Source organism: Zootermopsis nevadensis, unplaced genomic scaffold (genome assembly GCF_977971745.1).
Source record: "Zootermopsis nevadensis isolate Lab colony 2312 unplaced genomic scaffold, Znev_1.0 Znev_ptg000061l, whole genome shotgun sequence".
Taxonomy (NCBI): domain Eukaryota; kingdom Metazoa; phylum Arthropoda; class Insecta; order Blattodea; family Termopsidae; genus Zootermopsis; species Zootermopsis nevadensis.
The window spans coordinates 12691286-12704815 of NW_028259192.1; the positions used below are offsets into that span (position 1 = coordinate 12691286).

At 38.9% G+C, this 13530-nt stretch overlaps 2 protein-coding genes across 2 annotated transcripts in view; one reads left to right on the forward strand and one right to left on the reverse strand.

Annotated features, from left to right (window-relative positions):
- Positions 1-13530, forward strand: part of LOC110838765 (facilitated trehalose transporter Tret1-2 homolog) — an 84479-nt gene that overhangs the window by 19053 nt on the left and 51896 nt on the right. The window lies entirely within an intron of this gene.
- The window catches only part of LOC110839017 (uncharacterized), a 52242-nt gene that overhangs the window by 374 nt on the left and 38338 nt on the right, over positions 1-13530 (reverse strand). Inside the window, exons 27-37 of the mRNA XM_087340133.1 lie at positions 12688-12882; positions 10051-10096; positions 9459-9675; positions 7317-7489; positions 6500-6799; positions 5104-5228; positions 4510-4683; positions 1887-2131; positions 1583-1794; positions 997-1265; positions 365-556 (exon numbers count right to left, since the gene is read on the reverse strand). Coding sequence (XP_087196259.1) covers positions 365-556; positions 997-1265; positions 1583-1794; positions 1887-2131; positions 4510-4683; positions 5104-5228; positions 6500-6799; positions 7317-7489; positions 9459-9675; positions 10051-10096; positions 12688-12882 — 2148 coding nt within the window. The remainder of the gene's footprint in view (positions 1-364; positions 557-996; positions 1266-1582; positions 1795-1886; positions 2132-4509; positions 4684-5103; positions 5229-6499; positions 6800-7316; positions 7490-9458; positions 9676-10050; positions 10097-12687; positions 12883-13530) is intronic.

Genomic DNA, 13530 nt, shown 5'->3' on the forward strand with positions numbered 1-13530 from the left:
TGATCAGTGGTTAGTGATTGTAAAATCGACAAATGGAGCACGTATTTAAATAGGGCAATGTAGAAGTTAAGGTATAGGCTACAAGATTAATATGTAGAATCGGTTTGTAATTTTGGTAAACATAGAATGCGGTGTTTTAAGCAATGAAATTACATTCTATTAAAGAAATTTAATTTAATTATTGTATTTATTTTGGGGGTTTAAAATAATGAACAAGTTTTAGAACGTCTGTAAATAGGTTTTTGAATTTTGGGATGAAATGTATAAATACTTCTACATCCTTTGGTGGAATACTTAGACACTGGGGAGGCAACCGTGCAGATGTGTACAGTGCTTATCGTTTCGTGATTTGATCTTCGTTTACCTTCTTGCTATCCTTTCACCAGCGAGCACAATCAGAGCAAGGACAATCCCCATACCAATGATTAGGAATGCAGGAGAAATCTTGTCCATATCAACGCTGACAAACTCCTCTTTAATCAAACAGGATGGTTTTGGATACTTCCATACTCGATCTTGGTAATTTACGAGGCCCCTTTCATATATTTTCTTCATTCTGCAGGATGGAACAGACGTAAATATGAATGTGGCGCAAATAAAAGTTCTGAAGAAAATTATGTTTGTGTTCATTTAAACCCTTCAGTGTAAATGTCGAGACTAGCAAAATCTATCAATTAATAGTAACGCTATTTTGTTATAAATCTCAGTATGTGGTTTTTTACTATTAAATATTCCGAATGCATAGAATTTTTCACAGCGAACCTCGAAATTGTATCCTGCCATAAAGCTTGTAATTGTTGGTATTTGTACATAGCTGGGCACTATTATATGCTAAATGCATTCATATAGGTGTTTGTTTTCTGCTTAATGTCTTTTTGAATAATAAAAAAGTAGGCTTAATTATAAGAGTAACAAAACCGATAATGATTGTGATATTACATCGATAGGAAAATAATAGCCATTGATTGTGTTATGTTTTGACCTTCTTGTACGTACGCAACTGAAAACGGTTCTTTGTACGGTGAGCCCCATGGGATAGCAAGGTAACACTTCTCAGGTGGGAAAATCAGTACTTCGCTGAGTTCGCACTTTTCCTGCTCGGAGAATGTGTCTTCGATCTCGGGGAATACCTTCAAGGCTTCCGTATGAAACACAAAATGCTCTTTTCTCATCTTGCCCAGGGCAACGTCACGCGAGTAGTAGGCCTGGTTGGGAGGCGCCATTTTCTTCTGGTACAATTCTTGAACCAATGGATCCTTGTTCAGCTGTAAATAAAGATGCGCGATTCATGTATTTTCTTAGGCCTGAGATCAAATATAAGTGATGAAGTCTAAAAGGGTTAGACAGGTTAGCGAGTAGCACGAGAAACCTGGAGACCGCTCAGGAAGACCTAAGGCATAGATGGGAAGGTAATATTAAAATGGGTTTTAAGTGTGGTGTGTGTGGGGGTGGATTGCATTTAAGCGTCTGATGACGGGTTATATCGAAAACGGTTCCGTAAAAGACGGGAAATATATTGCCTAGCTGAGCGACTAGAGCTTTCATGGACTTAGTAAGTATTAAGTAGAGCATCGTAGCTTACTGCGAAGTAAGGGACGCTGTAAGAGATGTCTTCTGCGGCAAATTGAAGCGAACTGTCAATGATGTCCCGTGCGGTACGGATTGTTTTAACTGGTGGACTAAGTAGTGAAGACACGAGACTGGCTCCGTAGTTAATGTTCACCATCATGGACAGGATGAAGGCTGCTAAGAAAGACGTGCGCCATGCTACCCACTTGGAGTCCATTGTCGTACCTGAGTACGAAAGATTAAATAAATGTATGGTGGTTCGGCGTGAGAGATGATAAATGCATACAAATTCTGACTGTAACCTAGGAGGTAAGCACCTTGTTCGCTTATGGCCCCGATTATAATCATGAGGGAGTCACTCCAGGACCGCACCGTCTCCTCCTCGTGGCTGGTAGCTACGAAGTCGAACGTACTGGTCTCCACCCACGACACGAAGCGTATAGTGAGGATCACGACGAGCCACATTCCGGCGCACGACGTCCACACGTTCATTTCGAACGGCGTGAGGAGCACAGCGCCATATGCCCCGGTGACAGGAGGATGCCGGAACAAAGCGACGATCCTGAGTTTTCAAGAAATGGATTTACTATTGTTCATGTATCATATTGCCCTCTAGTGACATCGTTCAGAATTTTATCTTATTTATTCTTGGGTATCTTGTCTGCAGAGAGAGTTCTCGATGTCAAGGAAGAAGTATGTGCCTGCTTCATCGATTGGAAGAAGGCTTTCGATCGAGTAAAATGGAAGAAATTAATGAGGATCCTACAGAGAATTGGAATTGATTGGAGAGACAGAAGACTAATCAAAAACCTGTACATGCAGCAAAAAGTCAAAGTGAGACTGGATTCAGGAGACACCAACAGCGTTGAGATTGGTAGAGGTGTAAGACAGGGATGCTGCTTATCACCAATTCTTTTTAACCTGTACGGGGAATGGCTTGCCAAGGAAGCTCTGGAGGGAACAGGAGACTTCAAAATTGGAGGAAGAGTGATAAAGACTGTAAAGTATGCAGACGACTTAGTAATATTGGCGAAGGAAGAGGAGGAATTACAGAACATGATGGACAAGTTAGTGGAAACAGGTAGAGAGTATGGAATGGAAATCAACATTGGAAAATCAAAGGTAATGAGGATAGCACCGAGAGCAGAACCATTGAACGTTGTAATTGGAAACCAACAGATGGAGAATGTGGAGCATTTCAAGTACTTGGGAAGCATAGTCACGACGGACGCTCTGTGCACCAAGGAAGTAAAAGCAAGGATAGCCATGGCCAAGGCAGCTTTCGTCAAGAAGAGGATACTTCTCACTAGCAAGTTGGGCTTGGAGATGAAGAAGAAACTAGTGAAGTGTTACGTATGGAGTGTCGCGCTGTATGGAGCAGAGACTTGGACACTCAGGAAGAAGGAACAGAAATACCTGGAGAGTTTCGAAATGTGGTGTTGGAGAAGAATAGAGAAGATCAGGTGGACGGATCGAGTGACCAACGAAGAAGTATTGAGGAGAGTCAACGAGCAAAGAAGCATTCTGCAGGCGATTACACGAAGGAAAGCTAACTGGCTGGGACATATTATGAGAAGGAATGGATTAATGAGTGATATCATCGAAGGCCAGGTTGAAGGAAAGAGAGGACTAGGAAGAAGATTGATACAGCTAACCGACGACCTTAAACAAGGAAAGAAGATGACGTTCCAGGAATTAAAGCGAGAAGCCGAGAATAGGGACAACTGGAGAGCTCTTTTTGGGCAGAGCAATGGACCTGTCGTAAGACAGAACACTTAATAATAATAATAATAATAATCTTGTCTGCTAGTTTCGTGACAGGCAGAACATTTGTCGAACAGTTGATAGACTCAATTCTAAAGGGTTTTGACGACGGTAGTTTGCACTTAAAATTATTCATTGTCAGGACTTTTTCCAGCGTCTGTTCTTTAAAACCGCGACGTTTCGGAGGCTGGTTCTGTCTCCGTCTTCAGGTGAGAGGTACCTACTCTGTTGGGTCTCACCTGAAGACGGAGACAGAACCAGCCTGCGAAACGTCGTGGTATTAAAGAACAGACTATGGAAAAAGTCCTGACAGTGAATAATTTTAAGTTGAGAGACTGAAAGATACTTGAAAAGGGTTCTTCATGAAGTCAGTTGAGTTGTTACGCTTTCGAAAAAGTTAAGTTGCCTAAATACGGTGTAAATGTTATTTTTACTGAAAGTAACAACACATCTACCTCTCGAATTGTGTATGAATAGAATAATTCTGATTAAACATTTGAGCCTGACCTGTGAATTCGTATGTCGATTTGTAATACGACTGAGAAAAACAAAAACGCATCGCTTCAACTTTTTCTGCTTAATAGTAGTCTCTCAAGAATTGTTCTGGTCCATGCAGAGAATTGTCATTGTGCTGGGGCATGTGAAATATTGCGCTTTCTTGTTGGGTGTATTAGGTGCCTACTATTTAAAATGTAAACTTTTTCCATTTATCTTCAAGAATATCAATGCTTCTCTTTAAAATTGTATAATTTTATGACCCTTATGAATCATTTTTGAATGTTGATCTGTTTCATACATCTGATAAGTTTTCTTAATGTCAGCATTTAAAATTTCATTTAAATTTAAACTTTAACGTACCAATTTAATAGTATCGTTGCGGAGTTCGGAAATAGTGGTTCAGGTTCCAAACTCCATGTGAATGCATATCCGCAGTATTGCAGAATTTTCATTTGCATGCCTCAGCAGTACTGATAATTATCAGTACTGCTGAGGCATGCTGCAAGTGTGGTTCAGTCATAGTCCGTTTGTGCCTAGTGAGCGTTGCGTAAATATTGCTGCTGCACTTCGGGTTTGCGCCAAGAACAAGGCCTCAGCAATGTTTCCATGCATATAACGATAATACTCAATATTGCGGATATTATTTTTAAGGTTACGCTTTGGAAAATATATTATTACCTGAATTCCCATGTTGGTGTAGATATGAAATCCATACATCTGTATCGGGCCCGATTGATAAGTATAGCAGATACGCTCAAGTCTACTTCTCGGTTCTTCATCATGAGTGTCAAACCTTCCAGCTTTCCGTTTTCAACCACGTACCCAAAGAACTTACTGGGTTTAATGTTTACCCTGTAAAGTGTACGGCAATACATTTATAGCGTGCTACAGAACGCGAAGATCACGATGTAGGGTTACAAAACAAATTTGTAAACTCTTTGTACGTGTGAAACGAGGTCTTTTTAATAGAATATAAATTAGAAGTGTGTGAAAATTTATTTCTTATAAGAGTATGGGAGGAGATAGAACTGGTCAGAATCGTGTCAAATGGCGTTAATATTAGTGATGTTGAGCCTTCGGGTTCTGTTACCACAGTTCTATTTTACATGCCTAGGCCTGTTGTTTCAAGACATTACTTACTAACCGAACACGTAGTTGGTGTCGCTTGAATTTGTGGTTACAGATGGAAAAATATGTATCTGAGCCGTGGCACATATAAATAAGATTATATAGGAAATTTCGTAACTTAGGCATAGGCTTAGTGTAACTTACGAGAAGTTGTAGGTCTGCTCGAGCATTTGGAAAATTCTGTAATTGTATGTAGCCATTGCATCCATTTCCCTGTTCTCTGGCTTAAGCAATTCTTGCTTTAGGTTGCTCGTTGGAATGTTATTTACCTGAAAATTGTAAATTATCTCTCTCTCTTTCTATATATGTATATATATATATATATATATATATATATATATATATACACACACACACGTTATTTACCTGAAAGTTTTAAACTCTCATGCTATATGTGTACATATGCATATATATTACAGTAAATTTCGTGTATGTTACTGAAGAGCAGACTTACGGTAACAGAGGTGGAAGCCATTTGGTATAGTTTCTTATAAACTTGTGGACCTGACAGATCTTCGAACGATATCTATCCACTTGTTACAGGAAGCGTGTGTATTGAGTGTAAAATAACAGCATGGCGTCTGTAGGAAGGTGTTTTACTTCCCGTTTTATGACAATTTCTAAGTAGCTGGACGTTCGGCACTTTATATGGCGATATAACCCAAACAGAACAAATTTTGTATGAACCATTTTTTTCTTCCTAGAAATTACATGCATGAGTTTATTTCTGTCTGTCATCTCTGAGAAGTAGTAAGAATGTGGTAAACGGAAGGGGCTCGTTCAAGTTGTCTTCCTACGAGACTGACACCTCATGCATCACAATTGCAACACGTGCAGGTCCTCCGTTCTCTGCCACTGGCTTCAAATAACGCAAGTACCTCAAAACCAGAGTTTGTAGATTGTATGTGCGAAATTACTTTTATCTTGGTCTTTTTTAAAAATTATGATAACAGTTTACTAACGCAAGACAACCTTTTAAAATCTTTATTTTTATGAGAAAAATTTAATTAAGCTGTGGAGGTCGAGAGAGAAAGCATCCATTAACAGCAAAGAATGTTGATTTAATTCTCGCCTCTTGAACATCCTTGTCATTGTGCAAGTAACAGCACCTGACTGCATCCATGTTTTAATCTCAGAATGGGAAGGATGATGCACAAAATTAGAACGCTTCAAGTTGTATAGGCCAAGTTAACTTAGCAAATTAGTTGACTTCCTATTTTATTACTGAATATTAAATGGTCTGTTTCATTTAGGTAGCAACTATTTTATATAGAGTGATGCAGTATTGAAAAAATATGCACGGGCTGCTGGTTCAGAGCCCTTGGCCTGGATACAATTAAAGAAAAGTACGCTTCCGAGGTTTTTCCCGGAGTTTTAGGTTAAAACAGAATCTTAATCGTCACAGTGACAGTTTGGTATCAGATGATCAGAGAATGATTTGTGTTTTTAAATTGTACATCAAGTCATGGGCATTTATGCTAAAGGAAATGCAAACATTGTGTTTCCGGGAATGATTGCCGCGTGTTGTGCAAGAACGTACCGCTAAACCAGCTGTGAACACGATGCCTCTCATGTCCTGTCGTCGGGAGTATTTAAACTGTGTCAGGTTATAATTCAGACCCACACCGCGATCCCAGTGCCCTGCCACTGTACAATTTATAGGCCAACTGTAGTTGATCTTGTAGAGATCATACAACATAATATTGTCATCGGCCTCGGCATGTGCCCATGTCACCTCAGTATCAATACTCAAGTTAAGTGTTTCAATCTCCGATGGGTATTTCTTCTTACTCCATATAAACCAGTAATAACTGCCGTTGAGAGATCGTCGTGCAGAATTCTGTGAAAGGAAGGGATGATAATTAAAAATATGGTTTGCAATCGCCTTACACATCGCCACATTAATGACTAGGCTTCAGGATGTAAGATTCTGCAGTTTCAGAATAGTTTATCCAGTGTAAAATGTGATCCAACTAATTATCTGTCTGACTAATTAACTTCATGAACCAGAGACCTTCTTGAGAAACTCTTTGACGCTCAGCTGATCAAGAAATTCCGTGCTGTTTATGCTTCGTTGCCGTTTCTAAAAGAGTCTGACATTCGACCCTAAAATCAGCCAAATGAATTCAGTTCACACGTTTACATCCTGTTACTTAAAAATAATATTCCTGTTATCCTCACAGGTACGTCTAGGTCTGTTTCAGGAATACCTTTTATAAATTTGTAGTATTTTACGTGTATTCAGTGTGCTTAGTTCTAAGCCGTCTTTGCGTTCACTTTGACAACGATTTAAACGTACTGTGACTAGAGCAAAGGGAGATTTCTGCTTTGAAGGTCACTGTTGCATATGAACTTACGTGAAGAATGCATTCCTGGCCTTCAGGACAATCGTAGTCTAGAAATATTCCGAACTTGTTGTAAGATCTCTTTATAATATATTCAGTGGATTTAGAAGGAGATTGTTCTGGATCTGCAGAAATCATCCAGAACTTCCCTGTCGTCATCAGGGATTTCGCCAGAAGAAATGAATCTGTTGAACATTAGAATAAACATATATAGAACGTTTGATAGTCCGACAGAAAGTTGAGGGATGCATCTGGCGAGGTTAAGTGTGTCTGGAGCTTGACGCACGATTTTTTTATAAAATCTTACAGGCTGGTCGTATATTGGTAGCGTATGTTTATTTTTGAAAATGTGAGATTTGAGGTTCTCACTACAGTGAATATGTCGATGGTGATCTTGTTTGTGGCACCGTAAGGATTCGCAGGTAGATACCAACGTTTCGAAATTTTGCTATCTACCTACGGCGTCACAAACCAGAACATCGATATACGAACATGTAGGATGTATTAATTGGCCTTCAGTTTGTACGAAGTAGTTGTTTAGTACACTGCAGTCTAACTTATTACCTATATGGGAATTTTAGTGTAATCACCCCAGTGGTCCTGTGGTTTGCATGTTGGTCTAACGCGCCTTTTCAAAATGTCGGGCCAGAACGAAGGCAATCTGTCATCGTAATGACAACAGATCATGCGAAGACAAGGCTACGGGAAACTTCAGAAACGTCTTGCATAAGAAATATAAAACTACTTGAGACGGTGAACGTTCAATATAATACTGGTATAAATGTAATAACGCCGGCCCCGATTATTTGTGGCACACACACTCACTGTTTAAGATTCATTTCAATATTATCATTTCCTTTACTTCTTTGTTTTCAGAACGGTCACTTTTCTTTTAGTTTTCCAACTAGAATTTTGAGAAGGCTACATGTTTATTTCCACATAGATGCTACATGCTCCACCTATCTCAGCGTTAATTTAGTTGCGTTAATAAGATGTGATGAAGAATGGCATACAAACTGTAACTGCTCATCTAATTTTCTATTTTCTTTAGTTACTTCCTCTAATAATTTCTTCAGCACTTTTTCTCATTGCATGTTTTTGTATGATAAGTGGCGAAGTTGTAGACGCATGTAAACTAAGGCAAAATTATAGTTTTGTATATTTTAGCATTTGGTTTTTTACATAGACGAAAGAAGGAAGATACTGAACTTAGCAATATCAAGCATGTCCCGAATTTAATTTGCTCTTAATATGAGCCTGTTCTTTTATATTATTTTTATTTGAGACTTTTTTTTCCCACGGCGATGAAGATGCCGATTTTGGTCATCATAATCATCAGCATGATTTTGATTTGTTACTGTCCTAATTGAATATTTTCTAAGGTGTGTTCTTTAAGTTATAATTTTATTTGTATTTAGATGAAACATGAACGTGAAGTTTTTGTTAATATTTTGGTTTGTTTATTAATGTGCCTGACAATCGTGAGAAAGCTGAGCACATGTAAGGCACTGAGAAGACAAAATATGAAGTTATATAGATAAGATACTGCAATACTATAAAAGCTGCTGGTAATAGTATACAGATGTACAAAAGAAGACCTACAGAATCTGGACAGAGTGAAAGATACTCACTAAGTAACACGTTACTAAAAGTAGGATTTGAGGTTCTCACGGCTGTGAGTTCGAAGATGGCTGCCTTCTGTGTTGTAGCGCCGTGAAGTTTGGTAGAAGTTTACAGACGTTTCAGTGGTGTTTGCTGTTTCCATTATCGCCCTGAAGACAGCCATCTTAATCTAAGTTCTTAAAAGACTACAAAAATTCAGCTGACGATGCGCAGTCCGTGATAAAAATTTCAGATTATAATAGCAACAAAAACAAGTAGTTGACGGGCTGGCCTTGAAGGTGTAGTGTGCAGTGAAAGCAGAGTACTATCTAATTAATCGTTTAAGTATCCATAGACTGATAATAAACCAGAATGGTTAATAATGTTAATTCCCGAGGCATTGACAGTACTTTTGCATGAAGAGCTTGGAGTACAATTGCTTGTGGCCTGACTATGTTTACGACTAGGCCTACCTTATTATTTAAGAAATTGCGCATAGTTTACTGGTAGCTTAATTGCTGACTAAAGTACAAAAATTTATGAATACAGTACCATGTTTGTAGCACGTGTAAGTTGCTATTACGCGAACATTTTGATAGGTGTAGTAATCGTTAACGAGTCGAATGGTATTTCTGTCGAGAGTTGCTAGAACGTTGAACGGAAAGAACGATGCAATGATGAGTAGTGTGTAAATCTTCATCTCTTTGTGAAAATCGAGTCCGACACCTCTTACAGCAGTTAACAAGCCTCTTTTGTAGGCCTGAGGAGACTACTCACAACGTTAAGTATTTTCGTATAATTGATCTCACGACCAGATTCCGATACTGTTCTGTCTACATGTTCAGTGTCGCTAATAATTCTATATTATACAGTTGTAGGTTCTACTATAAAAGATGAACACACAGATTTCACAGTTTCACCATAAATTCTAGCCGATTTTTGATTCCCTTTGAATGTGGATTTCTTTGATGATCAATTTATAGAAGGCACGTTTCAAATGTTGACGTTGTACCGGTCTGCAATAAAAAGAGTTGTTACAGTGGCGGGGTGCTTCGGAAATTTTAATGCATTTTTCTGAGATTAACTTATATTTTTTTCCACTATATATATAGGACGAAGGTAAAATATTAAAATGATAGTTTACCTCGAACATTATGTTGACAACAGTAAAGAAAGGTGGCTGATATAGACTGTATGAATTTTCACTCATTTACACTTATACTCATGTCATAAAATAGCGCGACTTAGGGCCACGCTACACGTGCAAAACTGTATTTACTGTGCTGTGTTGTCAATTATATACTTTATCTCGTAAGCGCTTACCTTAAATTGATTTCTGTTTTTCCTGCTATGATATTCTTGTGCTGTGAATCTTATAACCATTTATTGATTTTTTGTTGCATTTTTTATAATTGCTACAATCTATTGTTTACGTTACTTTTTGTTCAAGTGCTGTTTGACATCCCATGCAGTTACAATGTCAATGAAGCAGAGCAGACTGGGAAGTCTGCTGTGAGGAGTCAGAACTATGTACGGTTTCTGTAGCCTTTTCAGACATGTTTCTGAGCGATCTGAGCACGCTGCAAATTTACATTTGTAAGACGCAAGAAATAACAGCAAAAGTATGTGGTGTGCGTCGTAAGACAATGCAAAGTGTGTGCAGTGAAGCTTTTGATTCTCCGTTAACCGGATGTTTGGTTCTGTCAGGAGATAATAGACACACAAAAGGAAAATTACTTTACAAACATGACAACTTTAAGATGTTCTGCGTCGTACAGTACATGAATGTTATGACAGGGGTGAACATCCTACAGCATATAAACGTAGAAGTGTCTTGGAGAAGAAAGGAGTTTTCTGGGCCATACCGACTCTGTATTAACAATATTAAGGAAAATTGGTTTCATGTATAAGAATTTTAACAGTAGAAGGGACATTTTAATAGACGGAAGAGGTGTTGAGGTATTAAATGTGTAAGTTCTTATAACAGTTTATCAGGTGCCACTAGGACCATTTTCTGCTTGAAAGAAACTGGGAGAATCAGGATCAGTCCCTAAAATATGTACATATATTTTTACAAGTTCCTTAAGTGACTGTTAATTGTCTGGGATAAGGTTCAACAATCTTGATGGATAATGTCAACTGTCACTCGATTGTGTCGAAGGAACTGCTTTCGGAGAACTCAGAAAGTCTGAAATTGAGTAGCTGAAATAGAACAATTTTGAGTAGATTCAACCGAGACCCGAGAAGAATTGCTTTAGCTTATTCACTTCAAGAGGTCGAACAAAATACGGAATGATTCACAATTCCCTGTGCACCCATAAGAACATATAAATCACGTACGCGACGTGGGACGTATATATGCACAGGGGCTTCTGAATCACGTCCCATTTCCAATGTTTGTTCCTACAGGTGTATAAGGACTTCGACGCAACCTATACATGAACTTCGCCAAATCGATAATGAATTGGGTCATCAAGATAAACGTTTAGTACCATACATTTGCCAGTTAATCCTATAACATTAATTTGGGCTCAAGTAAAGAGAATTTGTTTAATGAAACAGCATTTTGAAGTTGGCAGATGTCTGGCGACTCACGAGTGAAGCTGTTGGTAGCGTACCAGCTTAATACGGTACAGCATATGTAAGACATACGAAGTGGGTGCAAGAAGGGTATTTTGTAAAGTAAAATGGCAAAATAAGTATTATTGACCCTGTAATTATTTTGTTAGGGGGGCTGTGAAGGCAGCAAGTTACCGGGTAGAACGGACAGGCTTTTGTGTTCATAGTACTGAACACTGGAGTTCCATCAAACGCAGGGAATTTTCACCAGCTGAGCAACTGCAAACTTCTCAGGAAGGATTTGTTCCATGGAGTCATTTGTTTGCTAATTTCTCATTTCCTTCGTGCGTCTTAATCCACTCACTTGCAATCCTTATTTTAAAAGGCATTCACTAATTATAACCATACAAGTCGGTAATTTTACAATTATGCGTTGTATGAGATGGTTTTAAATAAATGTTCTTATCACAATAAGTGATTCCTATGATATCTACTGTTAACCAAAATGTGTTGTTTGTACCAGTGATATGTTCAGTGCCAAGTTTGAAGTTATTTTTCTCCGGATGTCATTGCTAGTGTTCTACATTCCATCCCAGGCGGTGCGATGAATTTCATTCTGGCGTATTGCAGGAGCGCCTGAACCTGAGAACAAGTACAGGCAGTGTCAGCAAATATTGTGGGCAGTGTCCGGGAATGTCAGTAGAGGTATGACTAAACCTGGAAAGATTGGCTATCACTGCAAAACCGCTTTTAGGGCTTATAGCAGAGAAATCCTTACCCGGCGAACAGAGGCCAAAATAATTTATAACTAAACCTGAAGCCACTAGGAAGAAAGCAGTATATTTTGTTTTACTGCAATATGTCCAGTAGGGGCTTTCACGTTCAGGGTTCAAGAAAGGATTCGTTTATCTTGAGAGTTACGGAATGCCAGTCTCACAAACCTGGAGGCCTAGAGTTTGATTGTGGCAACGTTCCGGTTACCCATTGTGGTGAATACAGATTCTTCCAAGTGCGTACTACATACCCCGCCAATCTCGTCCTTCGTAAGTTTGTTAAGTCTGTGATCCTGAAGTAGTTTCTTCGTTATTAATTATAAATCCGCGCATTAGCCTCTCTGTAGAGAATGAAGTATTTGAAGGATTCCTCTGCACGGTAGGTTTTAATGTTCTTATTACTTCTGTGTTAGTCTGAACGAAGTGTTTTAACAGCCACTCTGGCTTACCTGCTGCGTAAGATGATTTCTGTGGCGAAGATAATTACAGAGATAAGCGTGCCCGCTCCCAACAGCCATATTGCGAACACGATGGTGTCAGTACCTACGCTACGAAACTCGGTTTTCACGGAACATGCCGGCTTAGTTGGACGCCAATGTCTGTTCAAGTGGCTGATGAGTCCACTCTCAGCCGCCCGCCGGTACCTGAAAAGCCCATTGCTCTGTGAATGTTATTTTAAAGTGTCATAATAGGCCGACGGCCAAAATCTGGACCGGGTGAGATGAAATGCTCGTATGAAAACGTGAGATGTACCATTCCTCAAATCACTCCACAACGACGCACCACGACACACCGAGACTGGCCAGTGTGTGCTAAAATCAAACAAAAATACTTCGATGATTATTTTATAATTTTAACTTTTAACCGAATTAACAAAGTTGTAAACATTGTAATATATATAGCTATCATTATTTCTGGATATCGGGGAGGAGATCTTTAGTGCAGTGACATAGAAGCTGGGAATTGAAACTGATGATGACAACATTGGTTCTAAACATGTTATTCAAGTGAACAGAGTGCAAAACGTCGCGGGCAAAACAAAAATCAATATGTTCCCTGTTCCTTATCTTTCAGTGGTCTTCAGTAAGCTAAGACCAACAGCTGCTTTTAACAAACATAGCATGCAGGCACAATATAAGGTAATTAATTAACTTGTAAGCTTAAGAGATTTGAGGTTATCACTGCAGTGAATATGTTTGTTATTCTTCTGAGAATGGTGTGGTTCTGTTGGTAGACACCAACGATTTACGATAACTACTGGCTACGTCTTCAGGGTAGAAAATGAGGCAGTA